Here is a 27,458-nt window from a genome sequence, read left to right as displayed (position 1 = left end):
GAGAGAGAGAGAGAGAGAGAGAGAGAGAGAGAGAGTCTTACCACTCAGAATCGACGCGCTACACGATATTCTTTGTTGTATTTTCCTGTCAGTTCATTTGGAATTATTCAGCTTTTAAGAACAAGCACAAGCAGAAGATTTAGTGATGGAGGCAATTTCAAAACACTGCCTCATGAAGCTTCGAAACCTTTGCGAATATTTTGTTCCGAATCAATGGTTCGGAGCGTGTATCAAACTGCCAGAGTCACGTGATTTCAGTAAACGAGGCTTCATTACGTCGTCATAACTGTTTCGAAAGTTCAATCGTCACGGCCGGGGTCGATGAGAACAAGTGTCGGTGGGTTTTACCTGATCTCTGATCAGTTTTGTACATTTGTAGACGTTTTAATTAGACATTAGTATAATTAAAATGAATAATGTATATTTGTCTCTTATTGGCCTGTTTAGCTGAGCCATATTCATTAAACAAACAAAACAAACCCTGACAATTGATAAAATAATATAGACACTTGGCAATCTGATTAGATAATTGCATTTCAAAGATTTTACTTTCAATAAAAAAATTGCAATAGATTTGTAAAATGTGTTTTTCTGCATGTCTGGCCCGGGTTTTTGTTGCATTTACACTGTTCTGACTTCTGACCACTAGGTGTCACCGTGGTCCGTGGAGACGGGTTTCGAATTGTTTCGAAGCCTCGACACAACGCGGCACATTTGCTTCAACGGTTTCACTGTTCCACGAAGCCTCGATCTGTCCACCACTAAAGATTATTCGACTTGAACCGACGCTACACAGACCGATCGGTTTATGACATCAAAGTACCGCGAGAGTGATTCAAAAGCATATGAGCCGTCCTGCTCTTTAATCGGTCTCGCGTTAACTTACATTGATGTCATAAACCGATCGGTCTGTGCAGCGCCGGTGTGGTGAACAAATGAGTCCCACTGAAGGGATCTCTTCAGTGGGACTCATTTGTTCACCACACCGGTTCAAGTCGAACAAGCCTGATATGTCGGTTTCTCCGGTAGTGGGTGGAACTAATGAGCAAACAGCAATCTCATTGGATGGTTATATCCCTATTTTGATTTCAGCAAATCAGTTCGAGCGAATGCTCACAATGTGATTAATATCTATCAATCCTTGTGTTGTATATTGTCATTAGTAGTAGTAGAATTAGTAGTAGGATTATTATAATTGAGTAATAATTACTATTTATATATATATATATATATATTTTTTTTTTTTTTTTTTTTCAGAAACACTGAATGACCAACAATATCTTAAGCACCACCACCAGTCCTAAGTTCAGTTAAAATGACTGCATGGTTACCAAGTTTTAGTTCTAATTACTGAAGTTCTATCATTATAGTGTTTGATTATCATAATATCATAATATAATGCTTGATTGACTGAAGAGTGTACGTTTAGATATTTAAAAAGCTGTGCCATTTTACAGAGATAAGCTGATTTAGTGGAATATATATATATACTGTATGTATATATATATATATATATATATATATATATAACCAAACAAATGTACTAGCCAATGGCGATTCTATTAACAAGGTGTGCGTCGAGATGTAGATAGATAGATCGATCTTAAATTTAAAACATTTAAGATTATCTTGATTATCAAAAAATGACAAAAGACAAAAAATAGGCCAAAAAGCTCACATAAATGAGGCCACAAATCTAGTGCAAAAGTGCTAAAAGTTCAAGGTGTTCAAAATGTTTTCGGGTTCAACCCTTCATCAGTGCCACCCGTTCTCTCCAGATTATCTTGATTTACATATATCTAAATAGATAGACTGATGGACAGATACTCTTTTAAATGTATGTTCTCTTTCTCTCTTCGATTCCTTCTCACTCTGTCTCTGGATAAGTGAATTCATCCACAGGTGTAACTCTACCTTGCTTTGGACTTCTCACTTGCCCATTTGTGTCCGTGCCCAGTTCATATTCATCATCCAATAAAACACCATCAATGTCAATACTAGATTTAACCCAGCAAAACACTTTACATTGAGATCCATATCTCGCCTCATCTCACACTTATGACAAATAATCCACAGCATCATCTCACATTATCATTGCCTTGCGAAAGATGGGTCTGATAATGGTATAGCTGCCGACATAAAGTTTTCTCTTAACACAACATGTGAATAATTTCCCCATGACCACCGCTGTTGTCTGCCCAGAGCAGACTGCATGGGCTCTTCACAGGGTTTGGTTTCAAACAGGCATGCTCATTTATCGATTATTATCAGTTGGCAGCGTTTTTACTTGGGGAAGAAAATCAGAGAGACCATGGGACCATGTTACTGGAACAGGACACCCCAGGGATGAGATGGAGTCCACTCCAGGATTTTATTGTGATAAATCATTAAATACAACACTTTTATCATAATCCATTGATCTGTTGCACTTTTAGTCGCTTGCATTAGTGAATCTCTACAGGAATCATAGAGAGAGGAAAATATTTGTTATTGTCTGATATACATGAAATGAGGTCAGGCTGACAAATCGGCTGACATTTGGCCATTTTGAGATTATCGGCATTGGACAATAATGGGTTGTTCACACCAGCAGCGATTAAACTGCATGAATTGCTTAAATAATTAGCTTGTCACAAATGGCTAATGTACTTGTTTCTTTCTCTTCAAATATTTGAATGATTTAACTTCAGCACATTTATATGTCTCATTCAATTATAATATTATACACAAAACATTTTCTTCAAATGTTTGAGGTCAGTAAGATTTTTTTTCTTAAAAACATACTTTTACTTTTTTTCAGCAAGGATGCATTTGAAACAGAGCACTAGCGAATGACGCTAGGGGCTAGGATCCTTGTTAACGCGCCCGCCTTCTGAGCCAGAAACGCCGATTAGAATCCGGAGGGGTTACATTGGTGCCATTACCCGGATGGGAGTGAGGTTTGGGGGGGGGCTGAGTGTAATGGATGCCAGGTAGTACTTGCTGTACGAGTAAACCTCACTCCCTTAGCCTTAAAGGGTTGGTTCACCCAAAAATGAAACTTCTGTCATTAATTATTCACCCTCATGTCGTTCCAAACCCATAAGACCTTCATTCATCTTCGCAACACAAATGAAGATATTGATGAAAATATGAAATCCGAGAGCTTTATAGACTGCAATGTTTTAACTACTTTAAATGCCCAGAAAGTTAGTAAAGACATCAATAAAATAGTCCTTGTTATAATAGCCCCAGTAATAATTCTCGTTGCTTCATAACATTAAGGTTGAACCACTGTAGTCACACAGACTATTTTAATGATGTCTTCACTACCTTTCTGGGTCAGAAAGCTCTCTGATTTCATCAAAAAGATCTTCATTTGTGTTTCGAAGATGAATGAAGGTCTAATGGGTTTGGAACAATATGAGGGTGAGTAATTAATGACAGATATGTAATTTTTGGGTGAATTAACCCTTTAGGGGCGCGCAAGCCTCTGATGTTAAAGGCTGCGGCCTTTAGGATCTTTGTTAGTGCGCAGGAACGCCGGTCTGAATCCCGCTTAGAGCAGTGCGAGTAAACCAGAGGGGTTACACATTCAACTGAGCAAAAATGACAAAAACGTAACATTGTTACAAATTATTTATAGTTCAAATGAACGCTGATATTTTGAAAAATTAAATAAAAAATATTACAACCGTTTGCAACATTGATAACAAAATAAATGTTTCTTGAGCACCAAATCAGCAAATTAGAATGATTTCTGAAGGATCATGTGACACTGAAGACTGGAGTAATGATGCTGAAAATTCAGCTTTGCCATCACAGGAATAAATACATCCAGTAATTGAGCCAACACCAAACCTGTTCCCTTTTTTATTCTAGTTCTCTCTCTTTTATCCAGATCGCCCATGATGCTCTCGCCTGCTGTTGAAGTGTTTGAGTCCAGGCCAGGGGTGATTCCAGCCACTTTGAGAGGGGAGAGCTCAGTGTTCCTCTGGCTGTGATCTCCACTTCCATCCTCTTTTGCTTTCTAATCCTGGCGGAAGAGCTGCTTTAATCTACCTGCCAGCAATCAAACGCCCTGTCATCCCTTCTGAAACCTTGGGCAGAGTCGCCCGACTTCACAATGAGGCCGGCAGCCAATGTGTGAATATATAGATTGCTAACTGAAAAACAGAATCGATATGAAGATCAAAAGATGTACTGCAACAGCTCACCTATAGAATACATTAGGTCTAAAAACAAAGTTTATATACAGATAAAATACAAAAGCACACACACCTTTAATCCTCTCTGATGGATTTCTCCATCTGAATGAGGCCATCAATGGTGCTTAAGGTCTTTCGTTCCACTCTCAGTGGCAGGGGCCAGGGGGTTGTCGTGGTAACAGGGAGGTACAGGGGTACAGCAAGGGGGAATTGAAAGAATTGTGCATCTCGCTCCAGTAAGATATTAAGGAATGCTGGAGTCGGTGTGTTTCGGTCAGCCCTCTCCACGCTGGGTCACTCGGCAGCCAATGGCACATTAGTGAGCATATAATCACTGCTGAGGGCCAAATCAGTGTACCTGCGAGCAGCTACCAGCAACATGGGCTGCATCCCTAATGAGCCAAAGTCATCAGAAAAGCATATGGAAGAGACTGTTTCCTCTTCCAAACTCGCAGATGGCTTAGACCGAGGTATATAAAAGCATATTAGATGGAGATGCCAGATATATCAGTGACTATATCAGTATTGGCTAGCGTTTGAATCGGCATCGGTCTGATTATAGATAATATCAGTGCTTCATTTTCTATTACAGTTTTCATAAGTTCTTAACACATATATTTTCTATATATGTTATCTATTTTCCATATTTTCTACTTATTGTTTTGATTCTTGATTTCATATATTAAATTAATAACATAAAATATGTGATAGTGTGGTATTCTGATATGCTCAAGAAACTATTTTTGTATTATATTATAATCAATGTTGACAGTTGTGCTGCTGTTTTTGTGGAAACTGTGATGCATTTTCTTCAGGATTCTTCTGATAAATAGATCTTTGTTCAAATGTACATAATTTACTTGAAATATAAATATTTTACAATCACTTTTGATCAATTGAATGCATCCTTGCTAAGTAAAATAATTTATTTATTTAAAGAAAATCTTGTTCCCAAACTTTGGAAACATATTGTAAATAAAAGCAGAAAAATGGTGCATAATTATATACAATGTAATATATAGGCTAGTTCTCTATATTATGTAAAGATGGTTTGGATCAATGTGTAAAGAGAGAAGATTTGCATGACATATGTAGGTGTAACAATATATCGTGTCACAATATTTTGCAATACAAAAATGCAACAATATATATCGTGGATAGTAACAATATGTATTGTGTATAGTTCACCCAAAATACAAATTACTGTGTGAGAAAAAAAAAAGAAAAAAATCAAGTTTACAGAGTTTTAGTGTCAGTACTACATTAAACTGCTATATATAATGTTGAATATAATGTATAATAATGCAATGGGGGAATATTCATGGGTCCTCCTGATAATGCCAAATGTCTTGTTACCAGTAAAAAGTGTCCTACATTATTTTAAATATATCTAGTCAGTGTCAGAGTGCAAGCATATTCGTCTAAAATAATTCTGTTTTCAGTTTCAGAATAATGAATATTTTTATTCTGGTGTCACTATTGTCCTGTGCATTGGGTTATCAGCACCAAGTCCAAGCCTATTCATTTCCACCCCCAATGTAATACCAAATTTAGCATTTTAATCAAGAGTAAAAAAAATATTTTTACCATATGTCTTAGAGTATCGCCATAATATCGTATTGTGAGTTCAGTGTCGTGATATGTATTGAATCGTAACATGAGGGTATTGTTACACCCCTAATGACATGAAATGACATTTTTGTAGATACATTCGCTGTATTCAGATAATCTAGCGGCAAGCAACACCAAAATATATGTCAGATACAGATTTTATCAATCTGGCTTCAAAAAATACCGAGGAAAATCTTTTAAATAGAAAAAAATGGCATCTGTTTGCCCCATGAAAGTAATGTAAAATTGATCCAGAGCACCCCAAACCCAGACAAGCACTGACACACACAAAACTGAGTACAGGAGAGAAGGAAAGCTGAATACACTCGCATACGCACACACATGCACTCTGACAATCACACAGGAGGACAAAGCTTGGAGTCACGGGAATACAAAGCTTTAGAAGACAAGCTTTTTGAATGACAGCATCCTCAAGTCCCTTGGCACCAAATTGGCCACAGGAGGGACAGAGTGAGAGAAAGCTGAAAATGAAAAGAGTGTGAATGACTGAGAGAGAAAGAGGGAGACTTTCAGTCAGTCCAGGCTAAAGCTCATTGGCATACAAACCCTTCCCACAAACACATCTCCATTCTGCCTCTTTTTCCCCCCATCAGCTGCCAGGTCATCCTGCTATTGTGCTGCCAACATCAGCCCCGGCCTGGAGAGCGCATGGAGAATGAAGCCCTCAGACAATGACCAGTCTTTTCCTCTCCTTTTCATCTCTTTCATTCTCATTTTCCTCTGCCATTTCCCGCAGGCCATCAGACTCTACACGGACTCAACAAAAAGACCACAAAAATTCCCATAATGACCTGGCCGCTAGATGGAAAAGGTTTGATTCCATTCACAAATCTGAGTATCCCTGATTTGTGATTAATGCATGAGGTAAATATTTCAGATAAATATTTAACCTAAAGGAATAGTTCACCCAAAAATGAAAATTCTGTCATTTACTCACCATCAAATTTCTACAGTGTAGAAAGACATACTACATGTACAACAGTTGATGAGCCCCATTGACTTATATATATACAAAAATATATATATACTATGGAAGTCAATTGGGCCCATCCACCCTACATTACCGACATTCTTCAAAATATCTTCTTTTGTGTTCAGAAGAAAGAAAGAAATTCATACAAGTTTGGAACACCTTGACGTTGAGTCATTTTTGGGTGAACTATCCTTCAACGGATGTAGCCAAAATTGTAAAATAAATAAATAATGAAATAATGATAATAATAAATTAAATGTATAATTGTTTAATTATCTAAAAAATGATAAATTATTCAACTGATGAATTAAATTGTTTAATTAACTATAAAAAATGTCAGCAAAATGTTTTTTTGAAATTACTTCACTTTAAGTAAACCGCATTACTACAATAAACTTTACTTCACTTTAAGTAAACCGCATTATTACAATAAATTTTAGTTTTTTCAATTCTGTCAGATTGTGGTTGTAGAAGTAGAAGAAACCTAAAACTTGAAAGGAAATCGAGAATTAATTTTCAGCATCATCTTCTCGCAAACCTCACTCAATCCATTTTCAGTGCACTTACTTGTGACCACCAATAGTTTTGTGGTACATTATCGTATCACTTTAACTATTTTCCTACAAAAAATGCTGCCCCATCTTTATAACATGACCAGGCTGTATTATTTTCCAGTTAAGAGGCGCATTACTTAAATTACACCTCTTTTATCACTGTGTGTTGACCGTCTAAAGTGCCGTCTCAAGAACCGCATTAGACTGGATCAGGTCACAAAGACAGCATGTGATATCAGAGTGACCCAGGAAGCTGGCTGTCCGGAGCAGGATGTTGGTTTTGGCTTTTAAAAAAAGATGCTCCTCGGGTGAACGAGGAGAAGTCGGTTGCAAGGTCGCATTGCATCGAAATGTAAATCCAACCATCGTTTGACCCACCGCACAGGAGGAGCCAGCGTATACAAACTGAGCGAACAGCCCACCATCAGCTCCGACACACAGAAAACAGAGACTCGAAGCATATGGGACGGAGGCAGTGAGAGATTTCACCCGGTCAATAACATAGAGCCAAGCAAATTGAAAAACCCTGCTGTTTGTTTAGTGCTGCAGTAAGGCGGCGATTCTCAGAGCACAATCGCCTCTCTAAACCGCACAAAAAAGAGAGAAGCCGAGGCCAAAGGCAGGCAGATGAATTCAATTAAAACAAATAAAAGGTCAAGACTGGGACCCAGCAAGACCGCAGGGAGAGCGGCGCACACAGCGTGATGTTTAGAGTCGGGCTCCATTGTGTTGACTAGCCTGCTAATGAGCTTCCAGTCAGAGAACCGGTAGCTGAACATGAGTGTCAGAGGCGTTCATTTGTAGAAACAGAAAGGAAAGAGCGAGAGAGTTAAAAAAAAGGGGACAGTGCAGCTCATTTGTCGGAGACACAAGTAGTTGTAGCTGACAGGGCAATGCTTTGTGCCCGCAGAACAGAGGGCATCCCAGTGAATATAGGTCACCAGCCCAGCATGTCACAGAAAGGGTTCCTTTACAAAAACAATATAGAACCCCAAACAATGACCTGAGCTCAACCAAAACAAATAACTGATCACGTAAAATGATCCTTCTTAGAAAAAAACCCTCTTTATATTCTGCAGTTTGGCAATTAATGCTGTTTGCAAAATTCAAGACTGATGATGTCTTAAAATCAATAGCTATCCGTCTACCCCCTACCCTTTTCACCGATTTTAATTTCATTGCTAATACTATTGGCAATCCATTATCTGGCTTGAGCCATTGTGTGTCCAGAAAATCATTTGCCCTCAGCCTTTGGTCATGTGTGGTGATAATAGTGTGTATGGTGGGAAATTAAGAGGCCTCCAAAAGTATTTTTTATGATTGCACATTGGTGTGCGACCCACAGCGTAAAGCCATCAGAAATCCCAGTAATAGAGGTGAATCAGAGCGGTGGGGCGGCCAATCAATGTCCACGTCAGCTCAAGGTCATGAACAAAATAATGATGGTGATAAAAGCAATCCAATTACACTGATGTGATTAATCATAGAATAATATATGTTATGATTCCCATTCCAATTACATAGTTATACAAGTATAATCGATAAATAGATCAATAGTCTCCTGAGAAAGACTCTAGCAATCTCAAATTTATCAACTTGAAGAGATCTCAAAGAAAGATCTGCAGAAAGATCTGCTTTGTTTTGCAGAGCATAAAAGAAAATATTTTGAAGAATGTACGGACAAAAACTGTTTAAACGATGCAAGTCAATGGGGCCCAAAAGAACATCGGACCCCATTGATGTTGTGTTCACTGTACGCACCAAGAAAAGAACGTCATACCTGTTTGGAACAAGATGAGACCAGATGCAATCTAAAGTCAAAGATTTCAATACTCAAACATTTATTTTTACCCAAAACCAAATTATCTGAGGTATGCTATCCACATTAATATTATTTTATACAGTATAGCAACAAATATCTTTTTTTGGTTGTGTCTATTTTAATTTCTCCAGGGACATTTGTGAAAAAAGTTTGAGATAAACCTCTGAGAAATTAGATGTATGTCTAGCTATCTATATATCCAACAGCTACATAGATAGACAGACAGACAGACAGACAGACATAAAGATAGACAGACAGACAGACAGAGAGAGAGACAGACAGACAGACAGACAGACAGACAGACAGACAGACAGAAAGATAGATAGATAGATAGATAGATAGATAGATAGATAGATAGATAGATAGATAGATAGATAGATAGATAGATAGATAGATAGATAGATAGTCTCATAAAATGTTTATTTATGCAATTGTATAGTTTATTCTAATTTTAGAATATATATTGACCTGCCGTAATCTGGCACATCAAATATACATTATCATAAGAGCATGAATCCTTGATTTTGTGTGCGTTGTGTGTGTGTGTGTGTGTGTGTGTGTGTGTGCGGTGTGTGTGTGTGTCCCTCTCTTGCTTGTTTTAGCCGAAGCATTTGTCCATGGGGGCACTCTAATCCAGACTGTTTAAACCTGGAGAAAAGGCAGAGAACAGAGGCTCCTTCACAAACAGACCCTGTTCCCCTGGGGGGAAGCTGAACCACTAATCCTGCCGCCCAGTAAATGAAAGCATGCAACAGGGACAGGTCACCCAAACTCGCTAGAAGGGAGGAAAGAGAGAGGAATATCAGAGCAGTAAAAACGGCCCATTGCAGAGGTAGAATACTAATCTAGAGCAAAAGAAGAAGAAGAAAAAAAAACATAAATCAATGACCATTCCAGGGGTTCAGCAAAAAGATTAAATGTTCATTTTAAGCCATTAAACCGAATTAAGCTCGCCAACCCGGATCAGACTCAATATAATCTTTTCTCAAGCAGGTGGTGGAATGAACCCTCTGCTGTTAGCGCTCTTCTTCATTTTATTAGGTTTATTATAATTTAGGTTTGACTAATTTGTGTCCATTCGTGTGCTTGTTCAAACTGCCAGAGTCTGCAAAACATCCCTGTGATGTCTCGGCATAATAGCGTTAAGATCTGAAAAGGGATACAAATCTCAACCCTGTTCATTGTAGTGAAATAAAAACAGATTTTTCGGTTTCTGCCCCAAAGGTTGTATTTCCTATATTCACAAAATTGTGCTAAGATCCACCGCAAAACAAAAGCTTCACAAAAGAATTCTAGTGCTGCAAGGCGCCCTCTGTTGTTCACATTAGCTACTGCACTGTCCCCTGACCTCTCAGAATACATTCCTTCTTAGATGACTTCCACATTTTGGTCCATATGTGGCAAATGACTCCCGTGTCATTGTGTTCGCATTGCTCCAGTGTAACATGGCACCCGCTCTCCCACTGCGGCTTAAAATAACAAACGTTGGTCAGTCTTACGGCTCGGCGAGCAAGCACAGCGGGCGTCCTCCAGATGAGACGACGTTATTTACAGTCACATAGAGCACGGCGGAGCATGGCGGAGACAAAGCAGAAGAGACCGTGCTTTGGCGCTGAAAGCCACTAGATGAGCGGTTATGCACTCCGGTCACATACACACAAAAACACACGTTACTGCGAAAACATACAAAGACACGGGGCAGTCGACTAAAGTCAGCCAATTAGGCCGATAACAGAGGGGAAGGTTCAGATGAAAGCAGAAAACATTATAAAGAGGAAAGCGGCTAGAAGAACAAGCCCTGCTGGGAGAGAAAAAGAGAGAAAGAGCTCTTTTTCCCAGTCACCGGACTGCCACAGAGACACCAACCACTAGAAAAGCACTATTTAGTCCCTCTATTGGGCACAAAATGATTGTCTTCTATTTCCACTCATTAAACTCAGTTTTATCATCCACTCAAATGTATTTTTCCTCCAACAAAAGGCATTTACTTCAGGTTTTAAGGGTTGGCATTGGTGCAATCTAAATGCTTCTGTGAGATTCAAGAAGCAGATTTATTTATTTTTCCTGCAATTGACTGAATTCACTGAAAGGACCAAGAAAAAAAAGTTATTGCACTCTTCTGCTCGGGATAAGAAATTACTTCAAAAGCTCTGCATCTCGATGGAATCATTATCATTGTATATCTAGGATGCATGTTCCTGAACTCAAATTCCAACATTTGACATTTAAGGGCTAAACTGTGCCAAAAAAGAAGCTTGTTCAAAAGGTCTGACTGACACACACACACTGAAACCATATTGAAATATTTGCTGCAACTCACAGCTCTAGCACACATAGATTAAAAAATGCTCTTTGAGAGGATAGATATACTTTAAACCTTCATTCCAAGTACATTAATATAACCATAGATTACCATTCTAAATTTATTTTCAAATAAAGTGCTAAATTGGCCAGTTTTGTGTGTTTTCACTCTTGTGGCAGGGAACTGGTACTTGTATGCTATTTCAGGATTTTTTTATTTATTTAACAGATTGTGGAACAGATTTTTCTTGCGTGCATTGAGACTGCTATATAGAAAAGATGCACACACCATTAACAAATCACCTTATGGTCACTGATAAATGATCAGGCTTAGAGACTTTCAGTTCTCTCTATATCCTGCTTGCCATACGGCACATTGCACACAACACATGCATAGATTATGGATAGTCGACTCATGTCAAGTTCTTCTTTTATTTTTATTTTTTTATTTTTTTATCCTTAGCAAGTTGATTCATTGTATATACATATATTTTCAAAAATTAAAAACACTTTAATATAACATTAAATAACTTTCTAGAACCCACAACCATTCAATTTATTTAAAAAAATATATATATATTGCTGAACTTTTTTTCAGTGACTTTCCAATTTCAGAGGAACCATAGTTTACTGTTTATTTTTAAATATTTAAAAATGTTCCAAAATGACTTTCATATAGCCTACTCCATACAACAAATTATGGCAGCAAAGATATACATTAATAATAACACTTGTGACCATGTGCCATCATTTTCATTAAATCACTGGCACGTGCCAGTGTAAAATACGTATATTATAAACGTCCAGCTGCAATCCACCGGTAACACTTCGAGAGCGAGTTCTACTGGACATGGACAGGCATGATGAACTCTAATATTTCAACAAACCCAACTTAAAAACACATGCACTTGCTATTTTTCCTCTGCTTGCTTCATTCACCTTATGCATGATTTATAGGAACCACATCATCCATATAGCGCACTTCAGTAAACTGTGTCTCCCGCAAACCTCAGCCATTAATTAACCCTATTCTTTACTTGTTAAACACAAAGTCCTCTTACCTTCATTCTCTGGGTAATTCCGTAAGGCTTGACTCGGCGTGAGGGAGGATAAGAGAAAGAAAAGAAGGGACGGATAAATCCAAAGGGTTGCCATTTTCAGGCTGCGCTGGGCGCGCGCTGCATCCCTCTCGCTGTAGAAAGTTACTGAGGCTCGCGATCAGAGCAGAAGTGAGGAGAGGAGAGCAGGAGAGGAGGAGAGGAGAGGGAGGGTCCGGTTAGCCTCGGCGTGTCAATCATCCCGGGCTTCCAGGGAAACGGAGGACGGCGGGAGGCGCGCTGGTGCTTTTAAAGGCGCGAGCTCGATAAAGATCTCAACCGCCACAGAGAAACTGAAGGAAGCGCAGACGATGACAGCTGCCAAATTTCATTTTAAAGTGGCTTTAAACTGCTTAATTAAGGTATCGTTACTTGTAGCGACACTTTGTTTGATAGTTTAAGTTTTTCATGTAAGCTATATTAGGCAGGAAAGAGAAAACGTATTTGTACGAAATTAAACAAACGTGCAATAATTTAAGTGATTATCATATTATTAGCTATCGCTATAAAATTGCGCTTCGCTTATATACTGTACAGGTTTATTTTGAGGAAGAATTTAGGTCTAATGTTCAAAAAGGCATGCAGCGTACAGACTAAATCCAAAATATAGGCCTACTCTAGGCAAGTAGACTACGTGAACGCTAATTTTTGCTGCATGTTATCGAGTTATTATCTTAGCATTGCTAAAGTATGCTATTCTTTATGGTCAGTTTTCTCATTCAGGCTTGTGGCTTTATCCAAAATCACTCTCATTCTCTCATTCACTATACCCAAGTAGTCCACTTGAAGGAGTGATCGAAAACAAATGAGCCAATTCGTACACTGAATGTGCATCCCAATTTGCGTACTTGTGCACTATTCTATATAATTTTGTAAATAGTGCAAGTAGTGAGTTCACAATGAAAATTCCAAAAAGAAAAAGTGCACTTTAAATACGTAAATTATGCACTTAACCGAAAAAAAAAAAGAAAAAAAATCTGTGGAACTGGACACTTAATGCAGTTGCAGCTTTCCTTAAGGGGAAGGACTATCAGACTCCAATGTTGAATGACAAAATAACCATATACAATTAATTCACTACACAGTTGAACACAGTTTAAGTGCGTGTATTGTGTCATTTGGGACACAATTTGAGTGTGCTGAAAGGGCAACGCTATCTCTCGACCAATTCGTACGAATTCGTACGAATGATAAAAAGTTGGCTAATTCGTACTAATTCGTACGACCTCACTCGTACGAATTTGTATGATTTGTCTAAACCCACGTGATGGGTAGGTTTAGGGGCGGGGTCAGGGGTAGGTCATTCGTATGAATTCATACGAACTGGCAAATTCGTAAAATATGTACGATTTAGCAAAAATCGTACTAATTCGTACAAGTCAGGTCGTATGAATTCGTACGAATAAGCCACCTCGTAGAATTTGTACGTTTTCCCGTGAGATCGGGTTGGAAAGGGCTGCTCCTTTTGCATAGATTTTGCTTGCTGTTGTGGGTGCCATCACTGCAGAGACTGAAAATTCATTCAGCGCAACCCTCACAGTGCATTATGGGTATGAGCCATTGAGTGTACATCAGTTGTGTACTAATTATACTTATAGTCCACTATGGTTTCGGACACCTCTACAAATGGTTACCCCTTAATTAATGAGTGCACTAGATGAGATTTTAGACACAGCTTGTGAAACTGCAGTCATGAATAAGTTGCCATGGCAGACCAACAAAAACAAACAGTGCCATAGAGTGGAGCAGGTATGACGTCAGAACCCGGAAGTCTAATTCGCTGCTGGTTCCTTTGAGATTTTCCTATGGGGTTTTTCTATTTATGAGTAAAATGAAGCCTGTGGTAAACATAACTTGACAATACTTTGACGTTTTGTTCTAAACACACACTCACAGCCCAAGCTGTCTTATAGTTACTTATTTCAAATGTACATTTAAAAAAAAAAATATATATATATAACTGCATCAAAATTCATGGTTTGGTTATGGGTGTAATTTATGTTGTAGAACAAAACATCACAGTATAGTTAAGTTATGTTTACCACAGGTTTTATTTTACACATAAATAAAAAAACTCCATTATAAAACCACAGAAAAATCTCAAAGGAACAAATTACTCTTCAGGGTTCTGATGTCATACCTGCGCCACTCTATTTCATCATACTTTTAAGTGTGTTTTCATACAGCTCATAACTAAAACAAAACACTCAGCTGAACAGTTATGGCATGCTGATGTGATTAAAATTTGAATAATAATGAATATTTCTGAAATAAACAACTCAATTAAAATCTTACTTGTGAAATTAACTATTGTTAGGTATAGGGAAAAAAAGAAAACGTCTTGTATTAATACAAGATTTGCGTCATTCTTAAATCATGTGCTATATAAAGCTTTATGACATATAAAGCATTCAGAGTACAGATTACAGCAATAAGTCAAACATGCTTGACATGTAAAAACGGTGGTAAAGTAACATATGGCAACAAGTGGCTTATTGCTTTTATAACATCAAAAATAAGAGCAACTGTCCTAATTTACTTAAACTCATGTTGTTCCAAACCGGTTTGTATTTCTGGCCTAGTTTCACAGACAAGGCTTAGATTAAACCAGGATCAGGCCTTAGTTCAATTAGGATATCCAAGTAGCTTTAAACAAAAAAACATGAATGTGCTAGCCTGGTTAAAACCTGACCATTCTCAGTAGTAACTGAGTTATGGTCTGGCAAAGCTTCATTAATAACTCATTTCCAAAGGGGCGTCACCAACGGATGTCGCTCAAATGCCTCTGGGCACAATTGGATAGACCCAGAGCCATAGAGAGAAAGAGTTGCGACACTCTTTGATGTCGCCGCTATGGCTGTCACGTGGTTCATGTGAGCCCCAATAGTTCCAAAACATACGCTGGCTGTCATGTTCTTCTATGGGACAGACAGCAGCGATTGCATTATTGAACGGTAAATATAAAATAAAACACACACCCAAGTACTTTTTCAGCTGTTATAGCATTATTGCATTTTGTTAATGTCAGTTTTGCATTTGGAGATAAGTTTCAGGCTATATTTTTGGAGGGAAAAGCTTAGTGTTCATGTTCGCATGGGTAGTAGCACTGGCTTTAGCGGTTCAAACTTAACTTTTCCATATCATTCATCTGATGATGGACGTCTCATGATATTTATTTTAGCACAACTGGGCTGTATTAGGCTATTGATTCCCGTGATTTTGCTTATAAATTCCGATTTAGCCATTAGCCTACCTTCGCGATCACGCAAAGAGGTCTGCCGTGGCGGTCCGTTCAGAATTCGCTTAGAAGCTAGCTCACTTCTTCTGATGAAAGTGGCCACCCCCAGGACCACAACGTGAAACATGATCATGTTAAGACTAAGAATATAATTTTAAGATTAAGCCATACACATATTATCAAAACTATAACAGATTAAAAACGAATTTACGCTTTCATGTTTGGGTATATAGGTAAGTGCAGAGTGAAGATTTTTCTCTATGGCTCTGGGTTAGTGTACAGAGTAGGCTAAGAGTAAGGGTAGCAAGTAACTTAAGCAATTAACTAACAAAACACTTGAAGACAAATGAAGGTTTTCAAATAAAATATTTTTTTATTAAACAATGGCAGACAACAAAAATGTGTGCTTGTGTGAGTGTGTGTGAACAAGAAAAACAAAAACCAGGGGCAGGTGATCCATGAAACAGACATTATGGTGATGGCCATAACAATCCTAGAGGTCCAGCATTGTTCTCACAAGCCGCTTCACTCAAGACAACAAAACATAATGAAAAGTTAGTATATCCCAAAAAAAAATAATTAAATAAAAGTTGCTATAAAGGTGGTAGCGATTCATTACCGAACTCTTACTGTCACAGCTGACGAAGTCGTGCTAGCTAGCAGGCAGTGCTTGAAAATTGGTTGAAACAACCAACATAAAATATAAATAATTACGCTGTGCATGTACAAATGAAGACCAGTATAAGCATCGCAAAGGGCCTCTGATACAATATAGACAGTTGACAATTCAAAAGAGGTTGATATTTCAGCAACTTACTTCTGGAACAACAATGTAAGTGAATGGTGTCCAACGCCCAAATGACAGTGTTTGGAACTAATCCGATCTTCAAATCCCGGAAGTAGGCGGTTAAAAGCGCCGCCATTTTTTACAACGGAGGTCTATGGGAGTGTCGCAACTCTTTCTCTCTATGGCTCTGGATAGACCTAAAACCAGTCAGAGCAATCGTCATCGTGTAAAGCCATATGCTGCGTCCCAATTCGCCTAAGTTACACTACGCCATAAAAGTATGTACTCTTTTTGTGAAGAAAAGGTATTTACTTTTGAATGTGTAGCAAAAAAGTAGGCAAGCTTTGGGACATACTACTTCGTCATCTTTATCGGACGGATCTGTCGCGTGCATCCTGTCACGTAAACTGCCCTGTCAATCATCTTGTCACAGTTCAAATCCTCTATTAAATCTAATTTCATTTCCTACCGTTTCGGAGAGAAATGTAGTAGCACGTTCATCTGCCAGTGGGTCTTTCATGGAGACTGTCCTCATGTGTTTGCAATTTTAATATAATAATGCATTTAAAAGTTGGTGCGCTTCACCAACGGACGTCGCTCAAATGCCTCTGGGCGCAATTGGATAGACCTAAAACCAATCAGAGCGATCGTCATCGTGTAAAGCCCGCCCCAACGTTTCTGATTGGTGCCGCGATTTCGAGGGATTAGAAATGGGCTTGAATGAGCTCTTTGCCAGACTACTTGCAGAGCAAATCTAACGGCGCTTTTCCATTACCAGTACCAGCTCAACTCGACTCGACTCGACTCGCCTCGTCTCGCTTTTCGCTCCGTTTTCCATTGCAGATAGTACCTCCACAATAGTACCTGGTCGTCATGGCGACGCCGCAGGAAACTGCCGTGACTTAATCTTTTACGCGAGACGCGCAAGATACACCCGCTACCCACACACACAGGACAATGGAGGCAATCGAGTGTATGCTGTTTTTGGATGTGTTTGTTTTTGTTTTTGCTGTTTTTTATTCAGGATACTCCGTCTGGCGCGTGCAATGATGACGCAGTGAATAGTGACGATTCTCTCTGACCAATCAGCAGTCTGCCTTGTTTTCACGTCACATTTTAGTATCGCCTCGGCTCGCCTCAGCTCGCTTAGAACGTCGCCGGAGGTGGTACGAAAAAAAGTACCTGGAAGCAGGTACAGGTACAACTTTTACACAGTGGAAAACCAAACAGAGCCGAGTCGAGTCGAGGCGAGCCGGTACTGTGTAGTGGAAAAGCGCCATCAATTTGCCGGAAGTTGTCTGGGTTTTCCTAGGCTATTAATGTGCATCTTGAGACAAAACAATGGCACTGGCATATTTTATGATATGTCAGGGCAAGTTTATTTCAGTTAAAATGGCTCAAACATGCATTTTAGTCTGGGAGGCTTAAACCTTGTCTTTGAAACCAGGGGTCTGTGTCTTCTGTGAAACATAAAATATATTATGAGAAATGTCTCAGCGTTTTCTGTCCAATGGACAGCAAACCTGTCAATGGTCTGCAAAACAAAACTTTTCTTGTTTTTGAAGAATGTTGATACAATCTTCAAAATATATTTTTTTGTGTTCGGAAGAAGAAAAAAAATCCCACAGGTTTGAACTGACATGATGGTGAGTTAAAGGTAAAAGGTAAAATTTATAATATTTGCCAGATCTGGAATGCAGAGCTGAACACCGACCAGTGAAACCAGCATTACTTTATCCATTTGCTCTTTGCTCCAACTGGGACTTTCTAAGTGTCCAATTAAGACAGCAATTTACACCCCACACAGGCTGCATGCCAATGACCTAATTTCCCCATGGGGTAAAATAAGAAAAGGTTTTTAGCAGGCTTCATTCATCTAGTAACAAAACTCTGCTTCGTCATGGCAACACTATCAATGACGTGACAAGGCTTCAGACTCCTCTACTACCATCAACCCCCATCTGTGGCTGTGTGTGTGATGTCTTTAAGACACTTACAATCCTCATGGTCGCTGTGGTCGCTGAATGCTACTGTAAAGTGCAGTATCAGCTTCTGCACTTCAGAAGAAACCGTCAAAGTCAAGGCAGAGTATATGAAACATGTCTGCAATATTCCTCTTTTCTCTTTCATAAAACAAACGGCCATTAGAGGAGGATAGAGAGCTATTGTTAAGATTTCCTCATAGAATCACTGCCTGGTGTACATTTAGCTTCAGTCAATGCTATGTTCGACACACACACACACACACACACACACACACACACACACACACACACACACACACACACACACACACACACACACACACACACACACACACACACACACACACACACACACAACCTTTCTTCTCACACACACACACACAAAACCTTTCTTCTCAGACTAATTCATGTGCCATTTGTGCATTTCTGCCATTCTGTGTCATTTTGAGCCACATCAAAGCTTAATGGTTGACTTTTTGTCCAAAAGAAATGCTTTACTCTCTACCAATTTTTAGCACATTTCTAAAAGGATTGAACTCTGGTCACCTGCTCTCTCCCCCTTTCACCCTCAAAGGTCAGCTAGTTATAATGGCTTGGATTGAGGGCCAAATCCAACTCTTCATTGTACAGATTGTTCTATTTGGCAGGTTGTGCTGTTGTGCAGATTCATTGCTGTAAGGAAACTCAAAAAAAAAAAAGCCACATGCACAGGGAACCACAAAAGAAAGCAATCTGTTGACCTCGAAAACAGTAAGATATGCAGGTGTTACTTTACTCATAACATGTACATTTACACACATACAACTGTTAAGTAAGATTTAAATACTTTTAGAAATTAATACTTTTATTGAACAAGGATGCATTTCATTGATGAAAAGAAGTATATACGTTTCTATTTCTGTTTAATGTATCAGTTTATTTGTTTTTCATATGCTGTTCATTCAACTTTCTATTCAACAAAAGAATCCTGAAAATATCCACAAATATATTAAGCAGCACAACTTTTTTCATCCACAGAAATGTTAAGCAGCACAACTGTTTTAAAATCTGACAATAACATATAAAACCAAATCAGCATTTTAGAGTGTTCACAATGTAGTTTTTTTACTTCTTACCACATTACTTACCAACTTCAAACAAACACACATATAATATAATATAATATAATATAATATAATATAATATAATATAATATAATATAATATAATATAATATAATATAATATAATATAATATCACTGAAGTCCCAAAAGTTCAGTCCAGGTTTCAACCTCCAGCTGAAGCCACTGATCTTGTGGTACTACAGGGCTCGCTGAAAGGGTCGTCTGCCATGCTGAATTCACCTAACACTCTAACAGGCTTTTCAGAGCTACTCACTCGTGTGTTAATGTCTCTATTGTGGTGGACCAAACATTTAATGGCCAGCAGTTTGGTGCTCGCATTTAGAGGAAAATAAAGGCTTTTTATGAGGAGGAGGGGACACTGATCCAGAGACCCTCTGGACATCACAGGCCGCCAATGAGGGGTGGGCTGGACGAGGCTAATGGGTAAAGAAAGAGAGAGAAAGTTGAACAGCGTGGGGCCGTGTGCCTCGGGTTCCAAGATAGATAGTTTGAGCGTGAGGAACATAATGGACGGAGGGAGAGTGATAGTCTGCTCATGAACGGAAGGAAGCAAATTGAGAGATGAGTGTAGGGATGGGGGAGGAGGTATAACCATAGCGGAGAAAGTAACTCCAGTGCAACTGAACCACATGGCATGCAGCGTGCAGCAGGTAATTCATCATGTCTGAGTTTGCAAGGGACTGCACACACAAAAGTGAGAGTGTGGGAAAGCCCAGGACAACAATGCAAGCTTACAAGCTCCCCCCATAAACACCCTCCTGTTCTCCTCTCCCATCTCCTAAGAAATCCCTCCCTGAGCAAAGAACTTCGCCTGCCACACTGTAAAGCAGACAGGCATTCATCCCATTCCAATAAGTAGAAAGTGAAAGAGAATAAGAAGAACTTTGTGCATCCTAGTTGCCAGTCACTATTTCACACTCTTTCTCTCTCTTTCCGTGCACATAATGTTGTTGTCAGGTCTGCGATTACTTGATAAGACATGAAGATAAAAAAATCACTGAGATAGCCCCAGCCTTTCTTCTAAGAAAATATTCACCGCAAATACGCACAAGCAGCTGCAGGACAATGCGATTTTAGTTTCGCACTGAACTCATGAATGCCTTTTAAAACAGGATATTTTCTTCTCAGTTATTTATCTAAAGAGATCTGAAACAAACTTTTGGCAGCTACTGGGTTGTCTTGTAGGAAACCACAGTAATTTCCTGCATAGTTAGTGGGCTAGGGGGGCGTTATTGCTTTGCAACTTTCTATCTGCATTACTATTGCTGAAATACTTTAGCTGCATGGTGATTGATTTTGGCCATCTTTCAGAGCTATCTCAATGTCTTTATACTGTATTTGAGACAACCAATATTTCACAGGCACCAATATAGTGGTCTAGTGAATTAAAGGTTAACCAGTCTATCCATAATAGATCCTGAGACAGGAAGATCTACAGTAGTACTCTTGACCCAGACTCGCAACAATATGAAACCTCTTCCCTCTCCATACAATCATTACACTGTCTGCATGGAGGAGGGGAATGTATGGCTTTGCTGCTGATACAAAAGTTTTGCACTTTAAAAGTTCAGTATAAACACAACGTATATAAATAGTAATCATGTTTAGTTTCGTGTCTACTCAGAGCAGCAAGAACAAAGCCCAACTTTATAAACATTTATCACTAAACCTTTAGCATTACCATTAATATGACTACATAATGGGCAGTCTTACAATGATTCATATCTACTACACTAAAAATAAACAATGCACGGATTGAAAAACAGACATATCAAGTGTCTGTCCTCTCAACTTTCATTTAATGAGAGACCCGAGTTCATTTTTAATTCTTTTGTTTTGACAGCTCAGGGGGCAATTTTGGAGAAACTTTTGAGATGTGGTAAGAACGCTGTTGAAGAACTCTACCTGTCTGGTCTCTTCCTATACATTCACATTTATTCTGCTACAAGTGTCATGCACACAGTTTCCAAACTGACATTTTTCTTTCCTCAAAAAGCAACTCAAACTGTTAAGGGCTGTTCAAACCAAGTTAACTATAACAATAACTAGCTTTAAAGTTTTAATAATCATTCTAAGTCTATGAGAATAGGGAAGTCCAAACCACAGCTAATGATAATGACAGAAGAACAATATCAATGAAATCACTTTCAGAATGATTTTTGTCCCCCCAGCTGATGAACGATAAAAACATTGACAGCCAATCAGAATCCGCCCGATTTTAAAGAGCTCAAGCATTTAAAGCAACATACAACATAACTTCAGTGAGCACTTAAAATAAACAATGTTTTTGTTTGTTTGTGTGGAGGCTATATATAATACAGTTATCTATATGGTTATCTTTCATGGTCTGAATCGGTCTAAGATTAATCGTCTTTAATTATGTTAATCTTTTGACAGCCCTAATATTTTAAAGCCATTATTTCTGAAAGAAATGTCAAGTAACCTGGAACATGTTTAAATACTCTGAATCACTTAGTGTGTTTACTTGCACAGTCTTTGTAACCTGACAACATGGTCATATAAACTCCTTAAACTGTTCTTTTATTTGGGAACGGTCATAAACTGCTTAAATGAAGCCCAGAGAGCACACATACATTTTTGACAATTTCTCATGTATACGCCTTAACCTATGTTCTTATTAACGTTTTGACATCATATAACACTAATACTTTCAGGTTGTTGGAACAATCTGATTTTGGATAGTTTTCAGCATATTGCGATGCATGTAAACTCATTTATTGTGCTAAATAACTCCATTTGAATTTCATGGAGAGAGAAAAAAAAAACTATTTCATGAGGAAAAACATAGATGATGAGAAAATGTTCATTTTTTGGGGGGATAAACTATCCTCTCTACCCCAAAAATATATCTTGTTCTTCCTGTACACTGCCAGCATTAAACTGAGAGGAAATCTATGTGTGATTTGTCACCATTTCCACAAACTTAGACACCCAGGCACACAAACCCCATCCCTAATGGACACTCTGCGCACGCTAAACAAATTAGGCCCGCGCATTACAGCTAGAGTGCTAGACAGAGGGAGATAAAGATGCTAAAGCTAATGGCTACCAACACTCTCTTCTAACACCATGATGGATAACCGTGGGTAACGTAGTTACAAAACCCCCTGGAGGCACGATCGACAGGCAGCCCCGCAGCTAGACGTCAAAGGACGTTCTCATACCCAGAGTGAATGAGTGAATGCATTACGATCCATCAACGCTCAGACACCTTTAACACCATTACAGAGATGCTTTCACTTAACAGAGTCTAGACTAGGCAAAAACAAACTTATCAGCTTCACCTATGGATGATGAAGAGACGCCTATATGCAACGACTGGCGTTATACATTTATCAGTGTCGATGTCACGTGTTAATAAACACCATGGACCCAATGCACTAGTAAGGAACTCTATTTAATTTTTCAATGTTTAATAAAAAATGTATAATCAAAATGGAAGTAGGTCTGTAATCAAAATGTTTCAACTATTTAATAATTGATTATTCAAACTTTAACAATAATAGGGAATTTTCAGAAGTTCTGTGTCTATTTAAAATTGTCTGATTATTTTTGTTTTTATGCTTTGCACAACAGAGGTTTACAGTTTCAATTAAAACATGGAGATAATATTGTTATATTCCTTTAAAAATAATGTTTTAATAAACTGTATTATTATTGTTATTACCTTTGAGAAGTACAGTCTACTGTACAAACTGTCCCACTCATTCACACTGAGAGACACAGAGCCTGCAGACTTCATATTTAAATCTTTTTCCAGTTTAATATATACACAGACAATTAGTCCATATCAGGATTTGATTAAGTCTACATCCCTACTTTTGATTTATTCACTAATATTTTGCCATTCCGTGACATTCCACGTTATACAGTGAATTACAATTTATATAACTTGATCCCACGATTCTGTCTGTAAGTTAAAACTGGCGTAAATATGCACTAAGTGACAATTTACTAACTAATTATTTTTTGGCTCTGTGTCTCTACGTATATATATATATATATATATATATATATATATATATATATATATATATATATATAATAAGATGATTAAATATTCTACATTTATTTAATGATTATTTACGTATCATATTTCAATGGCTTTCTCACCATCTTATGCACTTTCAGTATAATACAAAAACCTACAAGACTCCCACTGATGACACCATGAGGACCGCAACATAATTGGTAGCAATGGTGTTGGCAGTGATAAGGAAGAAGACGGGTGAAGCCCATTAGGACACACTTCCTTGGTGAGCGGGAGAGTGAATCTCTCACACATCAGTGGACCTTAATCAGATCTGGAGTCAGCCCAGGGTCTCATCTGCACCTTTCATCTTTCTCTCTCCCGCTACCACTCCGACTGTCACTCCATCATTCCAACCTTCAAATCTATCCTATTTTTGTACTGATAAATGCACACATCGCTTGTTCTGTGCGCCGCATGCGTTACCCAAGTAACTGAAGCCGTTGAGGGGCCGATCCTGTGATCCTTTGGCATGTCTGACAAAAGGAAACAGACACAGCAGAGTTAGAATTGCGAATGAAGAGGAAACCGGAGAAATGCGATGTGGTTTATTGGTAATGCTGTCATGTAAACAAACATTACATGCAGTTCAACGCACTGGCTCACTGCACAACATCACTTTGACATGCGGTTGGAAACACGATCGTCTTGACGTCCGTTGAAAATTCCAGAATGTTCCAGCACATTCTTGGAACCTGTCATGGTCAGTAGGTTAACCAGCCATCTCTAAGCTCTGACCTGGCCTCAGACGTTGACAGAGAGATCTGCTGAAAATCATCCGAAGACCCCCCCTGGGCTCATGCTGTGACTTCGGGGCACAATTACGTCCAGTGTTTCCAAACACAGCGCACGGTCCGTCATGAGTGAGTGAGGTTCACAGCATAATCTGCCCCAACAGAGGGGCCCCTTTTCCAGCATGCAGGGCTTTCATTCTGACCTCATTTAACCCCGAAAAGTCGAGTGAGTTAGCTGGGGGATGGAAGCAAAGACATTTTTATGCTGAATATAGTATATCATATAGATAAAGGAAGTTCAGGAGGAGCTTGTTCATCTACTGTAGATTGACAATCACAAGAACCAAAGCGGCTGCTTCCTGTGGTCCCACCACTGGCCCATTTTCATTTTAGTCTCTTCTATATATTAACTAACTTCAATGCCATGATAGTTTATCTGTTTATCTTCATACCACTTTCAAAGGTTAAATGGACGCATTAACTTTCGAATTTTCTGTTTTTTGGTTGTTGTTTTTTTGCTCTCTCTTGCATAATTGTTACAAAGATACATTTAAAGTCTCTTAATTCTCTCTTATTCTTTATTCTCTCTAAAGCCTGTTATTCAGGCACCCACATCGCTCTGTGTGAATCGGCTATGGGTGAAGACGGAGAATACCATTATAAGAATAGCATGAATAGTTACCAGTGATGAACAAGTGGAGCGAGTGAAGTTGGTATCTAAAGTAATCATTTCTGGATCAGCTGTGGCTTTCAGTGGCTGTGAACCATGAAATCTGGGGCAGGCGCACAACAATTTAACTACTTATTGATTGTATGTTTCTGCTCCCTGTGAAAAGTCCAGACTACCACTGAGATAGCTGAAATACCACAATTTAAGAATTTCAATAAATCTTTTTTTTAAATACAGACAAAATTACCAGGCTTTCTTTAATACAGACTAAATTACCAGGTTAAAATCAAGTTAATTTTACAATTCATTGTCACAACAATGCACATTATACAGCTAAGGAAATCAGATGAAGTGACATTGGTTTTTGAACACCACCAACAATACCATCAAATGTTTTCTATCACTCAAAGAAAAATACACAACAAAGCCTACACTATTGTTAAAAAGTTTAGGGTGACTAAGATTTATTTATTTTTTTCAGCAAGGATGCATTAAATTGATCAGAAGAGACAATAACGACAATTCTGTTTGAAATACGCTGTTCTTTTGAACTTTCTATTCATCATAGAATCCGGAAAAAAAAACAAAAGAAAAAAACAAGATCATCATATCATCCTGGAATCCTGGTTTCCACAAAAACATTAAGCAGCAGAACTGTTTTCAACATTAATAAGAAATGTTTCTTGAGCACCACATCTGCATTTTTTTATGATTTCCGAATGACATGTGATGCTGTAATTTATTCCTAACATCTCCGGAATAAATTGCATTTTAAAATATATTAACCGATCTTAAAATTTTGAAAACTATATGGGAAGCAATTACATTCCCGCTGGACCAACAAATAAAACGACTTTGAGACTTTTTGGGAATTACTCTTAAAGACAGAAATAAAAAAGATCCAGTGAATTTCACACCAACAGGTGATTTGAAGGTCTGTGTGGTGGAAGACTTAAGAAAAAAAGAAGAAAAAAAACATTAAATATAAAGAGGCAGAGAAAATGAAATCTCAGGATTAGAAAAAACAACTTTTTAGATCAATGGCCAAGAAAAGGTCTGAGTATCGATTTGAGAAAGGTACTTGTGGCGTATGAAAACACAGAGGTGGATTTTCTTTCTGCTGATGGCTTAGATGACCTTCTTCAGATCCTCAGAGGCTAGCACACTACCTACACACCTTTCATATCTCAGGTTTGTGTCCGTTCCTATCAAACTCAGAGGTGAGATACTGTAACCTGACCGAACCTTATTTAAAAAAAAAAAAAAGCCTCAAGCCTTGTCCATTTTGATCTTAGTTGTGAACTGTAATTGGCTCACAGTCTACCGACATGATCCTGTCAGCTCGTATGTGATTGACGGCCCTTAGTCCCAGAAAGCCTCATTTGTGGAGAGTTTCTTGCTCACTTTAGCAATAAATATCCCTCTCCTCATCTCCTTGGGTGAAAATAGCACTCGCTAATGTTCTGCTCAAAAGGAACATGTGTGCACACATTGGGCATCACTGTTTAATGGGGAGTATCCATAAACATATAGATATTTTTTTTTACTGTACAAACAAACAGTATATTCTATATTCTGTAAACAATATATTTTAGATTTTCAAAAAACACCATATATGATTTATTAGCTGTTTTCCTCATGGGGACCGAAATATGAAATATGTTGTGAGGACATTTTGTCGCCATAACTTAAAGAGAATATCTAAACCACTTACACACGCACACACTCACACTCACACACACATACACATACACACGAGTATACTTCTACAGACTGCAACTACAATGATACATAAACTGAAAGCTGCTGCAGGCCATTTAATGATGAAGAAGTGCTCTTGATATAGCAATCAGGGGAATTCTTAACATTTGAATAGTTTCTTCAATCAGCCAATACCAAGAATATTTAAACTAGGATGGAATACCATTATACAAAGCAAATTACCTTTAGCTGTTATTGTAATCTATCTATCTATCTATCTATCTATCTATCTATCTATCTATCTATCTATCCATCCATCCATCTCAAAATGACAATAACAATATGACTGCAGTATATGCAGATTCTTAATAAAGTGTCCCTGCAAAGCCATGCTTTCACAAAACAAGAGGGACAGGCTATTGATTGGGAGAGGGTAGAATCCATTACTAGGGGTCATTCTTAATCCTGCCTTACAAAGATGCCACTCTTATTGACTAAAGGATGGCAAATTAAACAGAGGAAGTGAAGATATGCAGCACACAGGCTCACACACAAACACACAAACAACTCTTCCCAGAGGTTAATACACAAAGGACAATCAAA

At 38.3% G+C, this 27,458-nt stretch overlaps 1 protein-coding gene and 1 long non-coding RNA gene across 3 annotated transcripts in view; one reads left to right on the top strand and one right to left on the bottom strand.

Annotated features, from left to right (window-relative positions):
* The window catches only part of epha4b (eph receptor A4b), a 127,681-nt gene extending 114,857 nt beyond the window's left edge, over positions 1 to 12,824 (bottom strand). Inside the window, exon 1 of one of the 2 annotated variants that reach the window (XM_082173490.1) lies at positions 12,531 to 12,824. In XM_082173490.1, the coding sequence (XP_082029616.1) occupies positions 12,531 to 12,624 (94 nt within the window). In that variant the 5' untranslated portion in view covers positions 12,625 to 12,824. The remainder of the gene's footprint in view (positions 1 to 12,530) is intronic. The other variant, XM_082173491.1, reaches the window with a different exon arrangement.
* LOC309501586 overlaps positions 1 to 27,458 on the top strand; it is a 460,649-nt gene that overhangs the window by 199,796 nt on the left and 233,395 nt on the right. The gene's annotated exons all lie outside the window — the stretch shown is intronic.

The sequence above is a fragment of the Leuciscus leuciscus genome, assembly GCF_965113295.1.
Source record: "Leuciscus leuciscus genome assembly, chromosome: 6".
Taxonomy (NCBI): Eukaryota; Metazoa; Chordata; class Actinopteri; order Cypriniformes; family Leuciscidae; genus Leuciscus; species Leuciscus leuciscus.
This window is presented reverse-complemented; position numbering and strand designations above follow the sequence as displayed.